This window comes from Grammomys surdaster, unplaced genomic scaffold (genome assembly GCF_004785775.1).
Source record: "Grammomys surdaster isolate TR1022 unplaced genomic scaffold, NIH_TR_1.0 242, whole genome shotgun sequence".
In the NCBI taxonomy this organism is placed as follows: domain Eukaryota; kingdom Metazoa; phylum Chordata; class Mammalia; order Rodentia; family Muridae; genus Grammomys; species Grammomys surdaster.
This window is the reverse complement of record NW_021604687.1, coordinates 4,085,843-4,112,917: the sequence shown is the minus strand read 5'-3', so window position 1 is coordinate 4,112,917 and position 27,075 is coordinate 4,085,843. Positions and strand designations below refer to the sequence as shown.

At 36.9% G+C, this 27,075-nt stretch overlaps 1 protein-coding gene across 1 annotated transcript in view; it reads left to right on the top strand.

Annotated features, from left to right (window-relative positions):
- Tmem135 (transmembrane protein 135) overlaps positions 1-27,075 on the top strand; it is a 175,955-nt gene that overhangs the window by 62,647 nt on the left and 86,233 nt on the right. The window contains exon 5 of the mRNA XM_028774670.1: positions 14,709-14,774. Coding sequence (XP_028630503.1) covers positions 14,709-14,774 — 66 coding nt within the window. The remainder of the gene's footprint in view (positions 1-14,708; positions 14,775-27,075) is intronic.

Below are 27,075 nucleotides of genomic sequence, written 5' to 3'. Positions count from 1 at the left end.
TTAATTTTTGTTCCTTTAGCATTTAAACCTGTGGTTTAAAAAGAGACTTAAAATTTACTTTCCAATTGTTAATCTTAAATAAATGTTCATTCTGTGATATGGTTTTCCTCCCTTCTAGTCAATGATGTGATATATATATATATATATGTATATGTTTATATATCACATGCATATATATGTATATATATCACATGCATATATATATATATATATATATATATATATATATATATATATGGCTTAAGTACATTCCTCACTTAGTTTGGAATGTAAAATTCTAGTTTTTTCTATACTTGGAATTGACTGAATTTATTCGGTGGTGGTTGGCTGTTACAGCTTTATTATGTTTAAAGTAAGAAAACAGTGACATTGAAACCTCCCTTCTTTGTAACATGTGGCTTCAATTTGCATTTTAATCAGAGTATGGAAGTCATTACTTTGACATCTGAAACTTTGGTAGCCGTAAAAGTTATCACTCACAGGACAGCAGACATAGTTTATTTTGTGTTTATTACTGGGTGGCCTTCTTGAAACTTTCCTGAACCTAATTGAATCCAGATATTAGAAAATCAAATTAATTATTTAAATACCATTAAATCATGACATTTATTTTGGATGTATTTAGTTGAATTGTCTTAACTGGATTGATACAAGCGAATGTTTAAGATTACAAAGACTTACAGCATGCGCATTCAGACATCTACTTGATAGTATTTCCAGAAGATTTCAAGTGGATATTTTCTGCCTAATTTGTACATAATAAAAGAAATCATTAGTTTTATTCTTTCCATTATACGTAGTTTCTTCATAACTGATGACTGATGTCATATAATTTATTTCACAGACCCATAGGACTATTATTGATAATATCTTTATGTTTTGCTATGCTTTCAGTAAATCTTGCTCTATTTCAAAACTTTTAGCCATTTCTCATGATAAAAGTCTCCAGTTCCTTGTTCCTTCATTTCCTTTTTTTAGTCAGCCACTACTTGGGCCTATTTCCTTGGTATCCACCAATTTAAGAAGCGAATCATTCCTGCCCTAGGCATTTAAGCTCAGGCTTAGGAATTGGCAAGCCTTTGTTTTTAGATTTTGTTTTTAGCCTTTGTTTTCAGATGGTTGGTTTTGCTGGCTGTGTAGATCATGTGATCTCTGTGTCAATGTCAGCTTTGCTAGCATAGGATAAAACACCCCTAGAATATATATAAATGAGCAAACATGGCTGTATTCTAATAAAACTTTTTTTACAGACACTGAAACTTGAAATTTGATAATTTTCACATTTCAAGAGAAATAGCATCCTTTTGTTTTTGATTTTTAGAAGTATTTGTGTTATCATCCAGAGCTGTCATAGCAAATAACCACACATATTAAATTGCTCATTACAACAGACATTTATTTCTTCTTGGTTCTGGAGGCTGGAAGCTAAAAGCTGCATGTTGCAGGACCTTGCTGTCTCTGAGGTCCCAGAGTTTGGGAATCCTATCCATACTCTGACAGCTTATGGTAGCTCCTTGTAAGAATTGCTGTTCTCTGTCTTGTCACTTCATTGTTTTAGATCTCTGCCCAGGTCCTTCCGCTGTCTTTTGTTCTATGACTGGATGACTCTGTAAATGAACCCCCTTTCCTTTCTCACATAAAGATATTGGTGAGTCATTAGATTTAGTGCTCAGCTCAGTGCAGAGATCTTGTTTCTAGTAATTTCACATTCACACATCCTAGGATCATATTGTTTTATTGGAACAATATCCAGCCCAATAGCCAACTTTAAAAGTAATATAAAAACTATTCCTAGTATGTGAGCCTTGCTCTTGCAGAACATGTAGAGGAACAAACTTGCTCATCTATTTTCTGACTCCTGCCAAAGTTGACTTTTATTTACTCTTCATTAAACTCATATTCTAATTTGTAAACAAGGTGTGAATTAAAGTTTATTGAGGCCTTATTGATGCTTTGTTTTGTTTTTAATGTCTTTCATATTGTTGAATTTTCAAGCAGCTGCTTATGAAACATGATATTACTAAATTTAGTCACTGAGACTCAAATTACATAGGTAGAAAACAGTAAATCTAAGATTTGAATCTGCATTTGAAACCAAATGATGGAAGTTTTTTTTCTCTTCATCTATCTGTGTAGTTTCCTTCTGTAGCACTTGGAGTAGGCCTGTGTCCTAATTACTTACAGCAACTCTAAACTCATTTCTCTTTCTGTGATAAAACACCCTGACCAAAGCAGCTTTGGATGGGAAAATGTTTAGTTTACAGTTGCAGGTCATAATCCTTCACTGAGGTAAAGTCAAGGCAAGAATTCAAATCATTGCATCCATGATCTGCAGAGAGAAACAAGTGCCTACACTCCTGATTTGCTTCTGCTTCTAGCTTTCTTTTGTTCTGTATAGATCAGGACCTCTTATCTAGGGAACAGTGTCACCCACAAGGGGCTGAGTCTTCCTATAACAATTAAACATCAAGACAAGTCCCCACAGATATGCCTACCGTCTAAACTGATGCAGATAATTACTTGAGACTTCTTTCCTGGTAATTTTAGGTTGTGCAAGTTGATAATGGTAACTGTTGTAGTCCATAATTCTTAATGTCTTGTTTTAGTTCTCCATGAGGATGATATCAAGTCCCCAGTGTTTGAGGTCAGAGAACAACTTGTGGGAGTTGGTTCTCACTACCATTATGGATCCTGGAGATAGGTGTCAGGTTCTTAGGCTTGTGTTATTTGCCTTTAATTCATTGGATTAATCTAGCTGGCTTAGAACCCAAATCTTTAAAACAAACAAACAAACAAACAAACAAACAAATAAAAGTTCTGTAAGAGTATTTCAGGAGAGTGAACTTAAGTTTAAGGTCTTACATGGGAAGAACTTGGCTCATTTTGTTATACTCAAAGTCACTGGTAGGCCTTGACAGAATGGTATTAAAATGAGATTAGAAAGAGAGGTAAAAGTCTGATCATATTTAAGACATTGATGGCCATGATAAAGTAGTTTGTTTTTTGGTGTAAGAGACCATTGGACATTAAGGATGTAAGATGATGTAGTGCCACTTGTATTTTTATAACAGTTATTCCAGCTAGTAAAGGAAGAAATAACTAAGATTTGTGAGTAGCTGTCCTAGAAGCTCCCGGTCCATCTGTCTCAGGTACTGCTATAAACTGTAAGAGACTTAAAGTGTTTGTATATGAATGTGTTATGAACTAAATTTGATTGAGTTTCACAGATGTTTATTTAGATAAAAATACATTTGACTAACACGTAAGATTTTTACTAATGTATTTTACTCTTAACAAAACAAATTTTGCAGTCATTTTCTGTAATTTATACTTTTCTCTCTCTGTCACTTCCACCAAGGCCTTTTAGTTTTCATGAAACAGCAGTATATTGATGTCTGCAGTACACCACACTCCAGCACATTTTTGCATGTAGTAGTGAAAATATTAGAATTACTTCTTTGTTAATAGAAGTTATCCTGAATTGTATGCCAGTACCCTGTTGGTTGGAAAGGAAGGATGAATTATAGATGGAGTTACATTAGCTGTTATAACTGTGAAAACACCTGTGAGTGGTAGGTCATGTTAGGGATCATAAGGCAAGAAGGGCTGTAACCAGAGTTCCAGATGCATTTGAGCCACTTTAATCATTACAGTCAGAATCTGTTAAGTTAGAACATTTTATGAATGTGATTTAAACTTTTATACTGTAAAGCAATATAGTATGTTAATTCATAGTATCAGTAAAATGCTTTGTTATCTTGAAAAATAGGTTTTAACATCTTTATTAGTACTCTATTAAAACTTGATTTTCATAACTGTTTTTAGAAGTCTATCTATATAAATGTCTCTCTATATGAAGTAGGATCAGAATGTATTTTTTTGTCCTTATATTTTAATGTCTTTTGTTAAGTTAATGACACTTATCTTTTCATTAGAAGTGACTAAAAATTGTATTACTTTATCAAGAGAAAGTTCATATGGTATACTTTGTCTTTTCCTTAAAAAGGTGAGCTTAATTTTGCTAAAGATTATTTAGATTTAGAAATGCTAATCATTTAGTCTTTATTAGCACCATATATATATATATATATATATATATATATATATATGCGTTATAGTAGAAAGGAATTTATTGACTATATTATTAGGCTATCATTTAAAATACATATTTTGATGTTATAAATTGTTAAAGTGAATTCCTATCATCTCTAGTGTGTGAAGATTTGATAAGACTAGAAGGAAACATTGCCTTTAGAGAATACTAGTTTTCTGTACTGTATGTATTTATGCAATTTATTTATGACTTTTAAATTCTTGTTAGTGTAATTTATGATGGAAATAACAGTGACAGCGAGGCAGACTATATAACAGTGACAGCGAGGCAGACTATATACAGGGGATGGTGGAAGGTCCTGGTGATGGGGACTGACTGAAAGCTGACCTCCATCTCAGGAGGTGGGAAAGGCTGAGCACTTTTAGGATGCAGCAAGGGTCAGTTTCCATCTCTCCCGGCTCCTGTTTATGTTGTTAAGTATATATAGCAAGGTAATCTTGTTCCTGTGGCTCAAGGTAAAGAATTCCCTATTGCAATGTTTTGTATAGGCAATGAAGCAGTCTAGATTAGTGTCTGAAGAGAATGCTTGGCATTGTGTTGAGTTAGTGTGAACTAATCAGTTAAGTGCCACAATTGCAAATCAGCTTCAGTTAATACAAACACTAAAGCCTCTGTTCATTTCCCTTGCTCTGTGCGGCAGCATGGCCTGTGGCAACCAGACTTGGTGGGCTGATGAAGATTCATGGCCTTCAGGTTTTGCCACCTATGTGTTAGTATTGGGAACTTTACTTATTCTCTTCACAGACTTCTCTCTCCCCCATTTTCTCTACAAAGTTGAGCTTGTATAATTCTTTAACACAGTAGTGAATGGTAGCTTAGTAGAGTATACCAGAAACTTAAGTAATTAACTAATAAACAGGCATTAATATATACACACTATTTGAACACAGTGGTGAGTGGTAATTTAGTAGAGTATATAGGCCTGTTATTAAGTAACAAATAAATATGTAAATTTATATAAAATTCATGTAAAAAGGGCAGTTTAGGATGTTGCTCTTCAGTAAAGTAAATTTTCTTGAGTTCAAGTAAGGAGCCCAGAGACTTGATTTCCATACCTTTGTTAGTCAGATATGCTAAATTGATTGTTTCTCCTTCCCCTTTCAGCACTTATCTTATTTCTGTACCTCCAGGTGCTTATACTTGTAAGTTTCCTATGTTTAGGCATTCTTGAACTTAATGAAAAATGAATGTCTAGCAGAAAGCAATAATATAAATGTGGTTTCAGACAGTGTCAAAGCAACATAGGTACTGGAACTGGTGTTGGAGGCAGGCAGGAAGGAGCAACTTGTAACATTTCTTACATCCTAATAGGCAAACTCTACTCCAGCTATGCAACTGCATACCCCACTATCTGCTTCCTCCCCATCTAGAATCTTACTTTGGCTTTTTCATGTCCATTTCAAGTTTTGTTTATTTGTTTGTTTTACTGAATTGATAGAGAATTGGCTATAGGTCTGATTTGTAGTCTAACAAAACTCTTGTTTCTAGTTTCTTAGTTTTCTGTTAATAGTCTTAGAGCCCATGGACATCCATGTAAGATGGCAGATTAGCTGGGTGGGTAGGGAGGATCTAGGCTACAGAGGGGGAAAGTATCATTAGACTATATGATATGAAAGACATTTCCTTAATTAAAAAGAACAATAAAGAAGTCACTCTATGTGACTCAGTGAGATAAAAGCGAAGATAAGGCAAACAGCCTGTCAGAGGAGGAGCTGAAATAAAAAGAATGTCTAATTGGGATTCGTGCTATAGAGGGACATAAGCAACCGCCATCTGAAGACCTTAACTCAGGCCCAGGTCAGTGCTGAGTCTTTGGGTGACATTCCTCTATCTTGAACATGAGTACCATTAAAGCACTGAACCAGAGAAACGGACTGCAAGGCAGAGAAGCAATGCATACCTTTTTATGTGGAATATTAGCTACAGTAGATCAGATTGTGGAGACAGCCAGAAGTATGGGCCCAAATCTTAGATATTTCATGGATGCCCAGGAGTCATGAGCCTTCGAAGAAGCCACTCACTCACCCTCCATCTTGGTGAACTACATTGAACTGCAGAATTCCATTACTCACCTTGGAGTAGTTTCCTAACAGGCATGAACAGGAAGAGACCTTCTCTAGTGACAAAGGGTAGGTTTCTGTAAATCTCTTCAAAACTACGTTGCAGAAAGCTCTGTGAGTGTGTGTGCGTGTGTGTGTGCGTGCGTGCGAGAGAGAGAGAGAGAGAGAGAGAGAGAGAGAAAGAGAGAGAGGAGAGGAGGGAGAGAGAGAGCAAGAGAAGGAGGAAAAGGACGAGGAGGAAGAAGGAGAAGAAAGAAAAGAAGAGAAGAGAGAAGAGAACAGAGAGGAGAGACCAAGAGATCAAAATGTGTGGATTATACAGGAAAGAGCCAGGGAGGAGAAGCCCCCTGGTCTAGAAAGTTCAGGGTTAGGGGTTGATAGGACATCTATACTTCTTAACAGGTAAGGCACTGAGGAATGCTGGGAGAACTTGGAGGACAGGTTATCAAGCGTTTGTGCAATGGATGGATGGCTTCATGTGTTGGGTCTTGCAGTGAGGTAAAATATCATGATGACAGGCATGTATGGCAGAGGCTTTGTAGAAATAGAGGATGGTATAATCTTTAAAATTGTACCCACAATGACCTACTTTTTAAAAGTAAACATCACCTCTTAAAGTGTTTAACACCTCCTAAAATAGCATAGTCAGTTAAGGACCAAGAATATAACACCAGAACCCACTGGTAACATTTTGTATTTAAACCCAATGCAACCTCTGTTCTTAAATGTAGGATATATATTATATATCTTTTTAAATTGAGTTTTTATTATGACTTATTTCTGGGATTATATTCATAGATAAAAATCACTCTCAAAATATTTATACCAATATTGGTGTTAGGTTTTGTAATACTGTGACTCAAAATACCTCTCAGAGAAAGGTTTATGTTGGCTCAGGCTTCAGAGGAAGATCAGATGAGCATGGTGGACAGTAGGAGTATAAGGTGATGTTTTGTTCACATGACAGCAGATGGAAAATAGAGCTTAGGCTAGACCCAGGACTGGATTAGTCTTCAGATTTTTGCCTGTTAGGCCCCACCTCCTAAATCCCCATAGCTTTCAAAATAGCACCAAGACCTGGAGGCGAAGTGCTGAAAACAGGAGCTACTGGGAGATATATCTGCTGGAAATCATAATAATCACTGTCCACTTAAAAATCAAGAGGAATTATTTAAATACAGTCACCATTTCTTAGTACAGGGGCAGAGGAAGGAGGGGGGTTGTTGAATAGTCATCTAACAACGATTTACTACATGGGCTGAATTTGTATACGTTCAAGAATATTTTAAATGACAAATCAGAGACCACATTAAGTTTGCTGGTTGAGAAAATTTAGTTCTATAATTGACAGAACTCTTGTTTTGAAAGAGGATTGAAGTAGTAGAATTCTATATATTGTTGTTTTGTGCTTATAGTTTTGCTTGTAATATTTGTTGTGATGATTAATTGAAGAAGGTAGGATTATGGAGAAATAGCCTTTTCTTTTGATACATTTTATTATGCTAAAAGAAGACAGAACATAACAAGGTACGTGTTTAGGTCATGTCACACTGAATGGAACATGACAGAACATGTATTTACAGAAGTACATTCTTCCTTAGAGCCAGACTGTTGCTCTCAATTTGGAAATGAACCATCTGCTTATCATTACATTCCTGGAGAGCTCACCAGCCCACATCTCTAAACAGAAGTAGCATTCCTCATAACCTTAACCCGCTGCTGAGCCTGTTGTCTCCATATGTAGCAAATAGTCCCCGAGTTCTGAATGAAAACAGATTATGACGTTTGTGATGTCTAAGAAGGACAAGTTGATTTCATTAACATGAAAGACCAACAGATTATATTCTCAGCATTTGAGATTGCTGTAGCACAGTTGGGACATATTTATTCACACCCTGGTTAACCACGCATCCCCAAACAACCAGTATATGAGCGTTTACTCATACAGAACTTCAACAAGCTATGTAGTGTGATAAGTTGTTGAGGGGTAACGATTCAAGTATGCCTCCTAAGTTTCTCACTTATGTTGACTTGAAGAACAGGAACAGTGCTTCGTGCAGGTGAGACTCATTTCCTTGTTTGCTGTTGGGTAGCTCCTGAGTGTGCTACCTTTTCCCTCAGACTATCCACCAGAGCTCAGCTTCTCAAGCTGTACTCACAACCCCATGCATGTAACTGGACATGGGAGCTGGGCAAAATTGGAAGCAGTAGAAGTTTTCTAATTAGTGACCAAAAATTAATTCAAAGTCAATTCACAATGAAGCCAAGGTATTTCTGGCAGTTTTTGTCTGTGTTGCCTGTCATGACTTTCTGATTGCAAACATGTAGATTATGTACTGTGCATGTCATGGCACACAACATAACACATGCTGCATGAAATGAGTATGCTCGTATTCAAATGTATTGTGTTTTGAATCATACGTTTTTCACTGTAGAAAGTTCTCTGCTGTGGCAGAGACATAATGGTTTAATTATGGAAAGTAAAGACTTGTAGTATTTGCCTGTCATCATTGCTTAGAATGTAAACATCAAATTAGTGCATCATATTGTGGTAAAGTGTGTGATTTTCAGCATCACTGTTTGAGTTGTTGACTTGAGTTTTAGATTATCTGTAGACACATAAATGAAGTTGTATTGGGCATGTCATGAATCTAAATTGGAACCAGACGGTGGTGCCGCACATTTTTAATCCAGCACTTGGGAGGCAGAGGCAGGCGGATTTCTGAGTTCAAGGCCAGCCTGGTCTTCAGAGTGAGTTCCAGGACAGCCAGGGCTACACAGAGAAACCCTGTCTCGAAAAACAAAAACAAAAAACCAAACCAAACCAAAACATAGTCAAATTGGAAATTCACGTGGTTCATGCTCAACTTCTCTTCCTCCTCTATCATCACCACCACCACCACCACCGTCATCACTGTCATCACCGTCATCACCCTTGTCATGATCGTCCTTTGTACATACTATGTCTGCAGACAGGAGCAGCAGCAGCTGCTGTCTGTCCTCTGATGTTACATCTCTTGTGTAGGACGGAGAAGTTGGGATTCCTCAGCTCTTGTTAAAGGTTGCTGTGGCATCTTCTAGCCGGCCTCCAATTCCTTAGTCCTAGATAGGGGCCAGTGTTAAAGCTCCTGGATGTGAAACCTTTGCGACGCTTGGCCTACAGGCCTGATAGTTCTCTGGAATTGTGCCAGTGTCTAAGTTTTTCAATTTTTCTCTTCTGAGTTTATGTAGATTTTTTAAGAGCTGAGCTTTCTGTTCTGTCCATTTTTACCATTTCCCTTGTTTTATTCCAGTTTTTTTTTCTTGGTTTCCTTGTTCCTTTTGTTCCTTCTTCAGCTGTCTTCAACATTACTAGAATTCACCAAGGCTTGGGACAACAAAAAGTTAGTAAAGATTCTTTTGTATAGCTCCACATTTTCACTCTAAGGATCTTCAGAATCAGCTGCTCTCATTGCATAGTTTTCTGGAGCCATGAGTTGAATACTAACACTCCCTGGCTGATTCTGGCATTTGAAAGTCCAGCTAGCTGTTTAACTACAGGTCTTTTGGTGAGGAACTGCTAGTGTAGCAATGGAGAGTCCAGTTAGGGAGTCAGATTGTCCCACCTTACAATATCTTTGTATATTTGCATGAAAATGAACATCAAAAAGAATAATTATACTGAGAATTTAAAGAACTTATTATCACTTCTTTTGATTTCACAGTACTTTAACAATGTCTGCCTAGTGCCCTAGCACAGGGATAGGCAGGCCTCTTTTCTCTGTCTCGCATCTCTTAATTCTGTACTTTTGAAAGACATATTAAGAACGTCTAATAATAGTGGGGTAGAGAGTTCTTCAAGTGGTTCTTCCTACAGAAAATAGGATAAAATCTTGAGTATTAGAAACAATAGGAAAAACAGTCAAAGTCCATGGGAACTTGCCCCCTCCAAAATAGCTCCTAGCTCCCCTCTGCGGCCAGTTACTTATCCAAAATTACTGAATGAAATTATTTATAATAATTTACATATGATAACATACTTAAATTTAACTATTGAATGTACAAAATATTAAATATAAAATTCTAAAAATATATAATTCAGGATTTAAATAATGTGAATGGTATTGTTAAATTTTTTCAATTATTTTTGTTCATCTTATATTGTTATATTTAAAAGTTATACAATTCCATAAAAATGTATGAAAGCATTTTATGTGTACATGCACATATGTGTGTGTATGTACACACACACACACACACACACACACATATATATATATATGTGTATGTATGTATGTATGTATGTATGTATGTATGGCATGATACTCTCTGCAGGGGCGACACCCAGAACCCCCTCTGACTGGTGATCTGAATTCTTGCTTAGGCTTCGAGGCTAAGCACTGCAAGGGAATATAAATAAAAGTTAAAAATATCTCTCTGGGTTCCCTGAGGGACAAGCCTGACTGCATAGGGGTTGGTGTCAAAAGTATCCCCTCTCCAGGAAAAAGACATCGCAATGGGTATGGCCCTCATGCCTCACTGGACAATGACAGGGGGACCTGAGCCATTACAAGGTCCCCTTCAATTACTGGAGGTCAGGCCTGTATCCCCACCTTCGCAAGATTAGAATTGCCACAGCCCTTCTATACTTAGAGAAGGGAGGAGATGTCAGGGGCAGCCCTGCTTACACACTGAAGGCCTAAAATCAGCCATAGGCCTAAAATCAGCAATAGACCTGTCATACATGTATTCTAACACCAAGTCTTGGGTCTCTGTGGAAAAACATTGAAACAGATGGCTATAAGCTATTGTAAACAGGCAGCTTTTATGGAAATTTAGCAGCCTGAGTTGTCATAGACCTTGTAAATAGGTAGCCTTGGTGGAGAATACCAACTTAGATAAGGAGAAGTGAATCATAAACAGAGTCATAGTGACCTGTCCCCTGAACCTTCACCTAGGCAATACCCTGTTCTGAAAGATACCTGTACTCCCCCTGAACACCCACGCTCTGGTGTCATTCCCTTCCCCACGTCCTGCCTTTTTGTGTTTATAACCCCTGTGTGAATAAGTAAAAATTATGATTTGGTTTAAAAAAAATAAATTTTAAAAAATGATACTCTCTGCAATTTCAGCTTTCCTCTGGAGTCATAGGACATATCTTGCCCCATGAGCAGAGACCACCAAATGGACAGAGGGAAACATTAGAAAATCAATGATAAAGAAAATCCCCCAAGATTACTATTGCTGTTTCTTTACTATACATTCCTATAGATGTTTTTGACACACCCACATGCACACAGAGGCACATACATTCACAGTCTTAAATTTAGAATTACATCTAGGATTTAGGAGACTGGCTTTCTTATCTAGCATTGTTATTAAAAAACAGACTTTCTTGATAATGTTTTAAACAAGATTTTGTAGATATCTACCCACACATAGTCACATAGGAAATATCAAATAAATGCTTAGTATTAATCATCTTAGGTGGAATGAAAACTGTAGGAGCAGAGCATTTTTAAAAACAGTTCCCTGTGAGACAGTTACAAGTACAGACAGTCTTCTATCTCAACCATTTCCCTCCCACACTTGTTAGCACTGGCTTAGGTACAAGTAAACTAAAACCCTTTAGTAGAGGTCAGAAGAAAGTTGCACACTCCAGTGCTTTCCAAAAGAATCCAGGGCAGCTTAGTCTTACTGACAGAGTGCTGTTAGATTGAGACATACTTAAAACTCTGGTGGAAAGAGGTGGCAAATTAGTTCATTTGGGCTAAAGATGAGATTTGGGTAAAGTTCATTTGGACACTAAAGAAAAAGAATTTTGTCTACATGTCTCCCTAGATAGCTCTCCCTATAATCTGTGGTTTGAGACATAAATGTAATTTGATCTGGTTTTGAGAAACCATTGTTTACTTTATCTCAAGTGAGTGCTTGCTACATCCGCCTTTCCATGCTTCCTCTATGAAATCACCTTCCTGAGCTGTCTGGTTTTAACAGAAACTGGAGGATGTATGGCACACTGTGGCATGCCCGTCACCGAGAGTAAAATAAAAGCATATGTGTCATTGGTGACAGTTTTACAAGTAGATCTTTCAGCTAGTTTTATGTGCTTCAGTAAAATCTATCGGTGAACTCATTGATGTATAATTTATGTTGGGAGTATGTGAATAATTCCTTTCTTAACCATGGTTTACTTTGAATCTCTTATCAAATTATATTGAAATTGTGCTGCATTTTCACAATTTGGCAGACTGTCCTAAACGATTTTAGTTTTAGTGTTCAGTTTTTGATGTCAGCTCCTCTGCTTCCCAGGTCTATGTGTGTTGGCTTGTGCATAGGAACTCTAAGGATTGTGATCTCCCGTCTGAGCAACTGCAGAAATGGTTGTTCTTATTTACAAATTACAGTTTACCAGTTAAGTCTGACTGAGGGTCCTACCCATGTCCCATATGCCCATGTGTAGACCTGCTTTGCCTCGACACTTGTAAGCTGCCTACCTCCTTTGTTGTAACTCTAGATTTAGTGCAACAGCAATGAATGTTTTCTAGCCTCTGCTGGACTTCATTCCTGGGCCACCTCCCTCTCTTTCATCTCCTTATTTTCCTTTTGCATATATTATGTACTGTCACCCTGCCTTAAAGTCTGTATTTTTGTCATCCTCACAAGATTATTCTATCTCTTAATTCAGAGAGGAAAGAGGCGATTGGATTGGATAAAGCAGAGATAAAACAGGGAGGAGGAGGGAGAGCTCAATTTTATGTATGTTTTCCTCGTAGCACCATTGTAGAGTGCTATGCATACTTGTAACTCCATCCTCTGAAGGTTCATTCTTGCTCAGTCTCTATAACCCCACCCCCACCTCCTGTTCCTCCTTCCTTTCTGGTCACCCACTTTCTATCTAGCCATTAAGTACTCAAGATGTAGATATTAAAAAATACTGTGACCAACCCAAAGCCATGGATCTGAGCCTGAGTGTGTTGAGATGGTCCACCAGATCTCCTTCATCTATCTGTACCACTAGGGTGAGGACGTGTGGACAAAAAGAGTATATACTGTGGGTCACACTGTGACATACTACAGTTTCCAGAATGAGATTTTTTTTTCTTCTTTTTTCTTTTGGTAATTTGATTGCAAGGGCAGAGGACCAGTACAAAAGGTCAGGCAGATGACTGAGATTAGGGTGCATTGATGTGAAATTGACAAGAAATTAAAAAGTTAAATAATAAAAATACTGTGACATGTTTTCCCCCTCTCTCATCTATGACTTTTTAGCTGTAACTCAGTCTCTTTCCTTACCTTTTTGGTCAAACATTTTAAAGAAGTTCTTGGATAGCCTTTTACAGCCCTTTTCCCCTTCTCATGGAGGAAGCTAAATTTGTGGAACAGTTGCTGCTGTCTTGAAAACTGTTCACTGATGGTCAGATGACTTCTTTGAAAGTTTACAAACTTTAAATTTACATGAATATGAATCATTTGAATGGGGTTTAAATGAACAGCAGACTGCTCATTCTTGCCGGTGCCCTTGCAGGCAACTTTTCATTAACCGAATACATTGTTATCACTAGTTATTACCGTTTTGGATTTCTGAGATACTTGCCTCAGCCTTCTGAGTGCTGGGATTTCATATGTTCACCATCAACCCCACATTTGCTCTTCTTGATTCAGTTGCAGCTGCTGTTGCCTTTGTGCTGTAGATGATGGGAACTTGGTTAAGATGTTCGCATCATGGAAAAACACAAATGGTGCTTAAAATAGAATTTAATGATCACTGGATCCCAGTCAAACTTCCCTTGTAATTATTATTTATAACCAAGCAAATCTAGTTTTTCTCACCTCACTGCTAGTTAGGGAGTTTTCAATGAGTTTTAGCCTTTTTCTATAAAATAAAGTTATTGGAATTTTATAGTGATTGAATATCTAAATTACTTTGGATAGTTTTAACACCTTAATACTAAGTCTTTCAAACACAGGAGCAGAAGATGTACTTGCATTTATCTGTATCTTAAATTTTGAATTTTGTTGTTTATAATGCACACTTTTTTTAAACCTCCATGATTAAATTCTTTTGCTAAGATTTTTAATTTTTAATGCCTTCATAAATGAAATTGTTTTCTTAATGTTCTTTTATTATTTTTGCTAGCTTTTAGAGATCAATGACTGGGGTGTTATCTCTGACATTTCTAAATTACCCTCACCCCCGAGTATTTTAAAGTAGATAAGTGGTTTGATTTAATTTATTTAATTCATTCAGAATAACCAGCAAAGTCTGGATTGAATGCAAAATGTTGAATTTTGCTACGGTAACACGTCTCTAAGTGAACATATTTGAAATGCTGACACAGAAGGATCCAGCATATAAATAACTTTTAGGAACCTTTCACACCAGATCTTTAAAGTCAGAAGCCTGAAAACTCTGTTTTGGGGACAATTTAGAACTTGTCACTCTTGAAGGTACTGAGTATGTTCTAGTATTGGCATTTTACAGTTTTGAGTGAGATATACAGTTGTGTACACATCATACATTTAGTTATTTATATCTTTTTATTTATTCACAGGCCACAGAAACACTATTTAGAATGGGTGTTGCAAGAGGAACCATCACGACTTTAAGAAACGGAGAAGTAAGATGAGAATCTTGATATCCTTATGATATGTTTATTATTCTTGCAATAATTCTTGGTTTGCAGTGTCTGCAGTATATACTGTGGGGACGGTGTTCTGTGATATACTCAATGAACATAACATTGTCCTTGATGTGCACATCCATCATTGCATCCACTTAGTGGAGTCAGAACTTAGGTTGAAAATGAATTGCTGAGTCGTTTAATCTCTGGTTCCTAATTTCTTTTACTTTTAAGAGAAGGTGGTACCTCTAATAATAATAACTTGTATTTCAGTGAAAAAAAATGATTTGCCCTTTATGCTTCCTTTTTTGTCAGAAGTAGGATTCTAACCCATGCCTCCAGGAGAGACTGCAATCTGAACTCAGTGCCTTAGAACTTAGCCATCTTGACAGCTGTGCTTCCTTTTTATGTTATACAGAACTGCTACTTATTTCCTATGATAAAATTTAAAATAGTTAGTCTTTCTTCATTGGCAGAGAGAAAGTGGGAGGAGGAGAGATGTATTTGTTTTGTCTTTTTGAGTAAGTTCAGTTAAATTGTAGGTTATAAGTTTTAATGTTTCTAAATGTCCCTGTTAGTTAAAAATAGTCTGTTACCTGGAATAAATTTCTACTCGAAAATTATCAGCAGCCTGATGGCTACTCTGTCTTTATCTTTATTTCCTTCCTCACTAAGACATATTTAGGTTGCAGGTGAATGTAATGTTTTGTTGCCTTATTATTTCTGTTTTATTGGTAAATGCATAATTATAAAATATAGAGTTTTCTATCCTGGAATTAAGTCCCTTGTTATTGAATGTAGTATTTCTAATTGAGGAAGCTCAATATTTAACAGCAGAAGTGTCTAACAGGTAATTGGAACTATATATACCTGTATGTTTATAATTTGGGTTGACTTGTATATTTGTCCATACAGAACAACCATGCTATCATTTAAAAATTCCTAAATAGTCATTTGTATATTGGCAAATCCCTATATTATTTTAACATTTTATTGATGAAGAAAGACTTAATCCCCCCATGTCCATAAAATATTTATGAATGCTGTATCTATAAAGGAAACTTTATCTGCCTAGAGAGACTGTGAATTTCAGTTTTATTAGCTATTTTATGCTTATTCAGAAGGGGTAATAATGCATTTTTGCACTTTATCTCCTGTCATGTAGGAAGGCTTTCTAAGCAGTTATTTGAATGTGTCAGTATATTCTGAGTATATGACTTGACTTTTGTGAATGGTCAGTAACTAATATTTTGGTTTTCTAGCCATTCATCCTTTTTTACTGGCAATTACTGCATATGACCAACCTGGATTAACATTGGACCAAGTTATTAAGCACTCGGTCTGTACTTAAAACCAGTAAGAGACACATTAGGTTTTATAGTTTGGGAGCTCTGAAAATGGAATGTGTCATTTTATTAAGAAAATTACTGAAGGGCTTTGACTACCATGTTATAGATTAAATGTAGGAAAGACATTTTGAGCAGCAGAATGCTAGGTTATGTTTTTTTAAAGCTTCGTGGAAATGATATATGGGAGAAATTATACTGATCATATTACAGATTACATGGCGGCTCAGTGAAGTTAGGTATTTTGCCTGAGGTCAAGTAGGTAAGAAATAGAAGAGTTTATATTGGAAGCATGGTCTCTAAAACCCATTCTTTCCCCATACTATTTGCTTCAGTCAGGATCCTGTAGACAAGAGCTTTTAATCATTAGTGATCATATTTGAATATTAAACAATTGTACTTTTGCTAAAACTTCTAAGATTAATCAGCAAACATTTTTATATATTCTAAATTGCTACTTTTCACGTGTATAGAAAAATGTATGGCTTACCGTAAGCAGAAAACCAAAGTATTGACTCCTTAATATGTTGAGCTAATTGAATAGCCACCTGTGGCGAATTCTTTGTAAATCTATAGTAGCTTCTTGGCTTAATTATATAACTTAGAAAGCAGATCATTTTCTGGGTAGGTAAACATATTTTTAAAAATGTATGATATATATATCTGTTTGATATACATATATATGTGTGTATATATATATATATAATTATCTTTTTAAATAATTTAGAATGAAAATGAAATATTCTCAGCTTCAGTTACATGTTTCATCTCTATTGGACAGTTGGTAGTATATATCTATTCCTTAATTAAATGATAGGGTATCATTATGGCAATCAAAGTGATCTGTCTATAGCAATGGTTCTCAACCTTCCTAATGCTGCATGCAGCCCTTTAAAACAGTTCCTCATGTTGTGGTAACCCCCAACCATAAATTAAATTATTTGGTGCTACTTACTAACTATAATTTTGTTACTGTTATTAATTGTAATATAAATATCTGTGCTTTCTGATGGTCTTAGATGACCCCTGTTAAATGATCATTCACCCCCTCCCCCCAAAGGGGTTGTGATCCACTGGTTAAGAACCACTGGGCTTTAGCCATTCTGAATTGATCAATCTATGTGGCTCTATTAATTTTTTTTGCAGTAATTTAAATAAAAAAGTTATCTATTTACTTTCATTTAATGAAAAATCTCACTTTAACTGACAGTTTGAGGCATTGTATTTGAAATATTGGAGGGACGATTTCCTGAACAGAAAGACTTATTCATGTTTTTTTCACTCAGGGGTCATTTGTTGACACTTTGTATGACTGACATTATCTCAGTTGCCTGTCATCTGCAAGTGAGCGAAGTTGGGCAACAGACCTACACTTGGCGAGGATGCATGCTAACTAACCTAGCAATAACTTATTTTTATTAGGGAGGAATGTTAAAGCATACAAAGTAATCAGGAAATACCTAGTTACCAAACTTCAAAATCAGGTGTAATCAAGTCTGTGGTTTGCAGGTAAAAGTAATTTAAATCACAATGGGATTCAGTTAGTGGTTTGCCAAGGAAATGCATCTTTACCTGCGCCTTTATGATACACATGAGCAGGACTGAAGGTGAAGATGTTGAAAGACAGACAGTCCAAAAAGAAGCAAGGTGGAGAGCTCTGGAGAGCCTCTGGGGACACATTGGAGAACCTAGAGATAGCAGGAGAGGAGGATGAATGTTTGCTGAAGTAACATTTGTTTAGGGTTTATATTCTAAGCACATTATAATAAATCTCATTTATAACCAGAACAGTTTTCCTCACAAAACATTATTGGGAGAAATGGGAGAGAACACAGATACATAAATATTGATGGATTTGGGAGCCAGTGGATGTCCATGCTACCCAGGCATCCCACGGATGCAGCACAACAGCAAAACCTGGAAAACCCTAAAACACATTTGTAGTCATAGAAAACTCTGAGCACCAAAACTTTTCTTGAATGAAATTTAAAAAGCAAGAGATGTATTACTTGATTTCAATTATGCCGCAGAGCTACAGTCATCAAAACAGTACCTACTGGCTTAAAAACAATACGTAGACCAATGGAGGGGAGCCTGGAAGTAAACCCACACACTGACAGCCGGGTGATTTTGACAGAGATGCAAGCAGTACACACCGAAAAGAACAGCCATTCAATAAATGGATGCCGAGATAATTATGTATGAAATTATGAAGATAATTTCACTTGCAGAAAAATGAATCAAGGCTGCCATCTCTTACCTGTTATAAAAATCAAATGCAAATAGATTAAAGACTTTATTTAAGCCCTCAAACTACAAAATTCTCAGGATTCATAAAGAACTCCTGAATCAGAAGAGAACGTCAATATTGATGCAATCCACATGTTGAAAGGGCATGCACATCTCTGTGTTAACTGTAATTGTAGCACTCTATAGAATCCAACGAATAGAATAGTACCCACCTGCTGAGGAATGGAGGAAGGAACTGTGGTCTGCATATATCAAAGAATACTACTTTATGATGAAAGTCAATAAATCCCCTAATTTGTGACAACATGAAGAGAGGTGGAGATGATAATGCTAAGTGACACATCAGACATGGAATGTTGAACATCGCATGTGTCTCATTCATGATAAATCATTAAAAAGTTGATCACACAGAAACTGAGAGTACGCAGATGGTTACTTGAGGGGAGGGTCACAGTGGAGGGAAGGATAGGAAAGCTCGAACGGTAGGGACTAAGCTACATATAAATAAGAGTGTCTAGAGTGCTAATGCACAGTAGTGCCACTATAGATAACAGCAATATACTGTATATTTTAAAATGCCACAAGAATCTTGAAAGTCGTTACCGTAAAGAAATGATTGTTTGAGAAGAGAAGGATATATTTTTTTTAATTTATTTTATTGGATGTTTTATTTACATTTCATATGTTGTCCCCTTTCCCCATCCCCCACCCACCCAGGAACCCCCAATCCCCTCACCCCTCCTCCTTCTTCTCTGTGGATGTAACCTCTATCTACCCCCCACTCCCACCTCCCCACCCTCAAAATTCCCACCCCCTGGGGTGTCCAGCCTTCATGAGGTCAAGGTTCTCTTCTTCCACTTATGCCCAGCAGCGCCCTCCACTCTTACATATTCAGCTAAAGCCCTGGATCTCTCCCTAAGTACTCCCAGGCTGGTGGTTTAGACCCTGGGAGCTGTGGTAGGTTGGTATTGTTGCTCTCCTCATGGTGCAGCAAATCCTTTCAGCTCCTTCAGTCTTCACTCTAACTCCTCCATTGAGAACCCCATAATCACTTCAATGGCTAGTTGTGAGCATCTGCCTCTGAATATGTCAGACTCTTGAAGACCGAAGAGAAGGATATTTAACTTGATTTAAAAATTAAATAATACAGTCAGTCATGTCTTGAAACATCACTTTTTTGTGCACTCTTTAATATATGCAATTTTTATATTTTAGATATCAATTAAAAATTACATGAAAAACTAATAAATATCAATTTTGCACTTAGCACTATTTAACAAGAACTTTTAGGTTAAGAAAAAAAACCTTATATTTTCTTGAGAATTTCCTATATGCATACCTCATTGAGGTCATAGTACAGGAATTAGAATTGTGTTCTCCTTGGCTTAGACAGCCTCTTGTTATGAAAAACCTGCATCTGAGTAGACCCAGTTTCTCTTTCTGGCTTTCCTAGTTGTGTCTTGGGGTAATAAACTTCATCTCTTAGAAATTGGTATTCAGAGTTTTGAGGGTGTGGATTAGATGAGGTTTATGGTTCTGGATAGCTTTAACATTTTCTGTTTCTATGTGTATGTCCTGTCCACCTCCTACATTCAAGTTTAGGTTACCAGCCTTGCTTGTCTGTGAGAGTTGCTTTGCAATGCTATGAGATTACAGGGCTGGGCTAGTCTAGTATATACATCTTATTTCTAACTGTTGACTCATTTCAGTGCATAACTGCTTCTCTAAAACATCTAGAAATGTCTTTCATTTTTTTTCTTTTTGAACTTAAGAAAGATAATACCTTAAGATAATACAAAGAAATAACACAATACAGAGTGTAATTTAAAGTTTTATTACATAAAGAGTACAGTGGTATGATTTGTTGCTGATTTGACAAGGTGTTTATGGAGTTTGACCCTGAATCTACTTGTGGCGCTTGTCTTAGTGTCATTTCCTATTGCTGTGAGAAAATAACCTGGAAAAAGCAACTTAAGACAGGATGTATTTGACTTCCAATTCCAGATTACAGTCCATTGTAGCATAGAACTTAAGGCAGCAGGAACTTGAAATGGCTGATTGCATCATATCCATAGTCAAAGAAAGAGCAGCTACTACATACATGCATAGTAGTGTTCAGCTCCCTCTCTGCCTTTCATTCAGTGCATTGTACAGCCCAGGAAATGGTGCTGCCCACTCAATTAATAAATTCACTTGAGAGCACCTCCAGAAGACTCGCCCATATGCCCACAGGACATGCCGACAGTCCCTCATGAGACTCCCTTCTCAGGTGATATCAGATGTCACGTTAACAGTTTAAAACAAGTTATTCTACTTAGCTTACTGGGGTGGGAGCCTTTCTTTTGTAACTCTCTAGGAGCCTGCTTTAATAACTAGTGCAGAATACTCTTCTATAGAATAGGTACAGCACTGAGAACCCTTTGGTTACAGGAACTGTGTTTCCTGAGGCAGGAGCCTCGTAGATGATAGGGATCTGAGTATCAGATGGACAAATCTATGGGTGGATGAACCAAGGGCTGCTTTGGCAAATGATGTTTTATTTTTGTTTAAGACAGATAGTAATATAAATATCCTTATTGACATTTTTATGTTTAAGTGTTAGTGCTGTATTAATTCAAAAATTTGGTGCTAGGATCCATAAGAGAGGAAACTTGCTGGATTTATCTTTCTGGATCTGGGTTACTTCACTGAGTATATTTTCTAGTTTCATCCATGTACCTGCAAATTTCATGGTTAGCTTTTCATTACAGATTAATAGAATTCCATTGTGTGTATGTACCAGATTTTCATTATCTATTTCCTAGGTGTTGTGAAGAGAACTTCAGTGAACATGGTTAAGCAAGTGTCTCTGAGGCAGGGTATTGAATCCTTTGAGTATGTGGCTAGGACTAAGATGGTAGATGTATTTTGAACTTTGAGAATTCACCTCATTGATTTCCATAAAGACTGTACCAGTTTGCATTCTCACTAGCAGTAGATGAGAATCTTCTTTAGCATTTGTTGCCAGTTGATATTTTTAATCTTAGCCATTATGACTGGAGTAAGACAAATTCTCGGATGGTGAAAGAACAAAGTGTTAGTATAACAGACAGGGGTGGCTTGGAGGTTAGATGACAACAGAATGCCAATAACTGGAAGCAGATATTTTTAAAGAGTACCTTAGACAAATCTAGCCTGTAGCAGTGCAGTAATATCTAGCACTTTCTCTCCTCTTTCTTCTCCTGAATAACTATTGTGTGCTTTTAAGTTACAAACAAAACCAACCATTTAAGCTTCTAGGATACCTTGTCTACTAGTTGAGCCTAAATTTTGTCACGTGGAACCTTTTCACTCAGTGTCTTCTCTGAGATAAAAACATTGTATCTTGAGAAATATGATCATGTATCTGTAAGGCATCTGTCACAATGTCTAGTATGAACTAAATGCATTAGATTTGTCCTATGCTAAATCGTAATTATTTTCTTTTAATTGTATGGATATCTTGTGGTAATTTTTCAAAGTGTGTAAGTTGAGAGTCCATAGTGAGAGAGTTTAAGTAATTTGATCCATAACTATGTTAACAACAGTTCTCTGCTCCCTTCCAAGTAGTCAATTACTTCCTTGAAAGTCATGCTATTTAGATTGGCATGTACTGTGGTGCATGCAGTATGTGTTCAGTTACAAACTTCTATACTTACTCAACCAAATCCTGCTGATTACATCTTTGTTTTTATACAAGTAATAAACACGTCAGGAAGTGCTGGTCAGGAAGTGCACTGACAGAGGAAAAACTGACATGTAAAGAGCTCTGTACACAAAAGAAGGTAAAGTTACTTTGTGTTGAGCACCCATTTCTTCTGAGAAGTGGAAATGGTTGGTAAAAGGTCCCACTGAGGCAAGACACTACCTTTCCACAGACACAGGCTTTCTTTTCTGTTAATCCTACAAAAAAAACTGGATTGCTGCTTTTGCAATATACCTTTTATTTTATTTTTTTAACAAACAGGAATAAAGTATTAAGATACCATATACATGTCTACTGACATGAAAACATTCTCTTCTTTGATTTGTTAGTTTCTCCTCATTTGCCTGTATCTTCCAAGAAAAAAAAAATTAAAAACAAACGTTCTGACCTTTTTAGATTATTCCCAAATACCATATTCATGATGGTTCTTCTTTCCTTCTGGACTGATTTCCAAATTATTTGTTTAGAGAGCTGCACAATAATCTATTAGATTTTATCCTATAAAAGTTATAATATATTTAACAGGATCCAAAGAAGGACAGATGTGATAGTATAGGTTGTGGTCTAGGGACTATTCATATTGTGCAAGAGTTATTATGCAAAGAATTCCCAAACTAGTTTCTGTAATGTTCTGGGAATAAATGAGTCTCAATTACAAAACAGAAAGTTTGAAGTCAGTAAAGTCTGGTTGTCATCACAGCTGGGATGCAGTGTTATCACAGCTGGAAGCTCCAGTGTTAATCATCACAGCTGGGTCATGCAGTGGTAGTCATCACAGCTGGGTTTTGCAGTGTTATTGTGATGCAGTGTTAATCATCACATCAGGGTTGTGCAGTGTTAGTCATCATAGCTGGATTTTGCAGTGCTATTGTAGTGATACAGTGTTAGTCACCACAGCTGGGTTGTGCAGTGGTAGTCATCATAGATGGAGGGTATGGTGTTAGTTATCACATCTGGGTTGTTATAGTGTTAATCTACACAGTTGGGTTTTGCAGTTCTATTGTGGTGATGTAGTGTTGTTTATCACATCTGGGGATACAGTGTTGGAGGTGGCTTCAGTGAACATGTGGATTTCTATCTAGTCATAAAGAAAACAGCAAGCTGCACGGGATAAGCACTTCGATTGGTGACTGGTCTAAAGTAATATGTCAGTCCTTTCTTTTTTAATACTGTTAGTTGAAATAATACTACATTTAGTAGGTGGTTAAATTTTCACTGTTTTATCACCTCTGGCAGAGAATGTACAGTATCTGTCAGAATGCTGACAAAGATTGTATTTCAGAATTTGAATTTTCATATTGTCAGACGTTTTATAAAATTTAATCTACTATAAATAACTCATAACTCACCAGGTTATATTCAGTGATTTCTATTCTTACTCTAAATGTACAGAATTTATTTAGCAAACTTTGGTTCACAGAAGTCCAAGAACTGAACATAGATTTTAAATACCTTTTTCTTTACCAATTATGTGTGACTTTCTTTTCTGAAGTAATACTCCCTGCCCACAATTCACATTGACCAGGCTTCTCTTGACTCCTAGGCTTCAGCGACCTTGCTCTCTTAGTCATCTGAGTAAGCTGAGGGTACAGGTGTGTCAGATATGGCAATCATCTCTGCCATATACAACACCCTTATTTGCTTAATTAAACCAAATAGTGCTTTTGATTTCAACATAAAAGTAAATGTCTTACACTTTTTCCTTGACCTAAGCAATATCTGACCAACTATCAAATAGTTAGGCTTTACTTTTTCAGAACTTGGAAGGATTCTTAAGATAGCATCAGCTTGTTTGTTCCTAATACCAGCTTTAGGCCAGGAGACTAATTATTTCTATATGGGTAATGCTAGTCCTAAATACTTCCTCTCAGACAGCCACCCTGTAAACTTAAAACTTGAATGCATGCACAAGCAAATATGGTTGTAAACATTAAAACATGCAGGGCTCATTTTAAAATTCAGTTCTTTTGATATAAAGAGAAAAGTTTCCTTTGTAAATAGTGTACCAAACTAATTTTGTGTGTAACATTAGATTGAGTTAAGCAGTAGTATTAGATCTTTTGGCTTATAGAAATACATGTCTGTCTGTCTATCTATCTATCTATCTATCTATCTATCTATCTATCATCTATCTGATTGATTCTTAGCTCTGTCTGCTGTATGTGAAGTCATGTGTAGTGTCAAGTACTATGTGACTTGGTTCAGGGAGTCAGTTCAGGAAAGAGGTATGGATTTAAAGATAAAGAGATGCCCTTAATTTTAGGCAAAAAAATTACACAGAGTTCTCATGACTTAGATGTAAATAAGATCAAAGCTCATGGGAAAGATTGTTTAGGTGGCTTGAATTGATGACACAGTGTTAAAAATGCTTGGCTTGCTGACTTTGATTGTGCATGCTTTAGTATAGAAGCTGGAAATTAGATTACGGTGGATTGGGGAGATAACGAGAGTTGGGTGGGTGAGTAGACATCATGAACCTTCTTTTTAGGGAGGCAACTTCAGGAAGAGCATGAAAGATGGAGATAGCAAAAGGAGAAGTGCAGGAGTTAAACATCAATCATAAGACCCCCCAATGTAAATAATGTTCCTTTTTCTTTGTGTATTACATGACATGTTATACCAACTATTACTGAACACAGATTTGCTGAATATATGTGTGTGGTGTGTGTGTGTGTGTGTGGTGTGTGTGTGTGTGTGTGTGTGTGTGTGTATTTATGTGTAATGGTACTTCTAATGTTATTTATGGGGATTGTAAGATCATCAAATGTATGACCATGGAAAGAAGAATCCCAATCAGTCTTAAGGTCCTTGTTATTGATAAAGACAAGAAGGACTTTGTCTGTGCCCAGAGTTTTCCTTGTCAAACCACTTTACCACTATTCCCTATCCCTTTTCCTAAATGATAAATTGGCGTGGTGTGTGGATTTGGTGACTTAAGTGTCAGTTTCTCCATATGCAATGGAGTGTTCTCATAGTAAATCTGTTAGTTTTCAATTATTATGTATTAAATATCTTGTTCATAGTGAGACTATAGGAAGATAAAATGTGATAAATACAATCTTTTAAATGCCTGTGTAATCTTGAAAAAGTGAATAGTTTTTAAAATGGATTACTAATCATGACAATAGAAATTACCTACATTGAAAATTTAATAATTTAAATTTTTTAATATTTTAAAATTTTGATATAATACACACACACACACACACACACACACACACACACACACACTATCATATTCCCCTAAAACCTCTAGCACATTCACTTGCCACCTCCCTACCCCTTCTCAACTTTCTGCCCTCTTTATTTTATAACTCACTGTGTCCAATTTGAGTTACTCATGTACTCATGGGTAGGGGGCCATCCAGTCTACATATCAGGGTCCATACCCTTAAAGAAAGCTGACTCTGCCTATCCCAAAGCCATCAACTCATTAGCTTTGCAGTTGTGGTAGAGGTCTGTGAGCTTTTCCTATTCCATGCCAGAATGGTAACTGGCTTCATCTTGTGCCTCACAGTTGCTGTGAGTTCAGACATGCTGCCATCATGTCCAGAAGGCACTGTTTTCAGTGATCCTCCTTAGCTTCTGGCTCCTACAGTCTTTCAGTCTTCCCTTCCTCTCTGGTCCCTGAGCCTTGGAGGTGGGTAGAGTGATATGGCTGTTCCATTTGTGGCTGAGCACTCCATGGATACTGTAGTAGTTTGAATGAAAATGGCCCCATAAGCTCATGGGGAATGAATGGTGTTGTAGGAGGTGTGGCTTTGCTGCAGTAGGAGTGGATTTGTTGGAGGATATGGATTATTGATGATAGGTTTTAAAGTCTCAGAAGCTCAAGATAGACCCAGTGTGACATTCTCTTGCTGCTGTCTGAACAAGATGTAGCTATCCCATTTCCTTCTACAGCACTATGTCTGTCTATATGCTGTGATGCTTCCCTCCATGATGATAACAGACTAGACCTCCAAACTGTAACCCAATTAAATGTTTTTCTTTATAAGAGTTGCCATGGAGTTTTCGTCACATGTATAGAAACCCTAACAAAGACAGAAGTTGGTACCCAAGACTGGGGTATTGCTGTGATATGCTGGACCATATTTTTGTTTGAAGAAATACGGATTTTGGGACTTTGGATTTGAAAATGAGTTGAATGCTTTAAGTGGGGCCTCATGGGCCATTTGGAACATGAAAAACAGTGCTGAGAATAATTTGAACTGTGAGGTCTGACTTTAGGGAGGTTTCAGGGGAGAATAATTTTTGTATGTGGCCTAGAGATTGTTCTTAGGCTATTTTGGTGAAGTATGTAGCTGCCTTTTGCCATTGCCAAAAAATCTGCCTGATGCTAAATTGATGAGTTATGGATTAACCGCTTTAGCAGAGGATATTTCAAAACAATCTAGCATTGACTGTGTTGTATGGTTATTAGTGTTTACTCTTATGATCATCTATAATGAAAAGGAGCAAGTTGAATAAGGAAAAATACAAAATGTACAGTTCAAGAAGCAAAGGGGCACCAGGAAGTGGAATGGGACTAAACCTTGTGTTAAAGGGGATAAACAGATTAAAGAAAAACTTAATGTTAGATAGAATCAAGGGTATGGTGACCTCAGGGTAAAACCACACCCTGCTAGGCTTCTAACATGTTTTGAAAAGGAATTAAAGTAAAGCTTAGGGCTGGATGTGGTGATGCACACCTTTGATCCCAGCAATCTGAAGGTAGACTTGAAGACCTGTAAAGGAAACCATGGAGAACAGAAAGCTGGTGAAGATGCAGTTGAACAAGGAGGTCATGTTCCAGCCCCAGCAAGCAGCAGAACTTGGTAGCTTCAGCCATATGGTTCTGGCTTTAGAGACGAGGATAGAAGAAAGGGGTTATAGAATCTCTCTACATGACTAAGGAAAGCCGCTAAGGCCAGGCATGTATCAGGAGTGTCCTTGTGTAAAGGTCTAGAGAGGCCGTTGTGTGAAGCTGTGAAGTTGA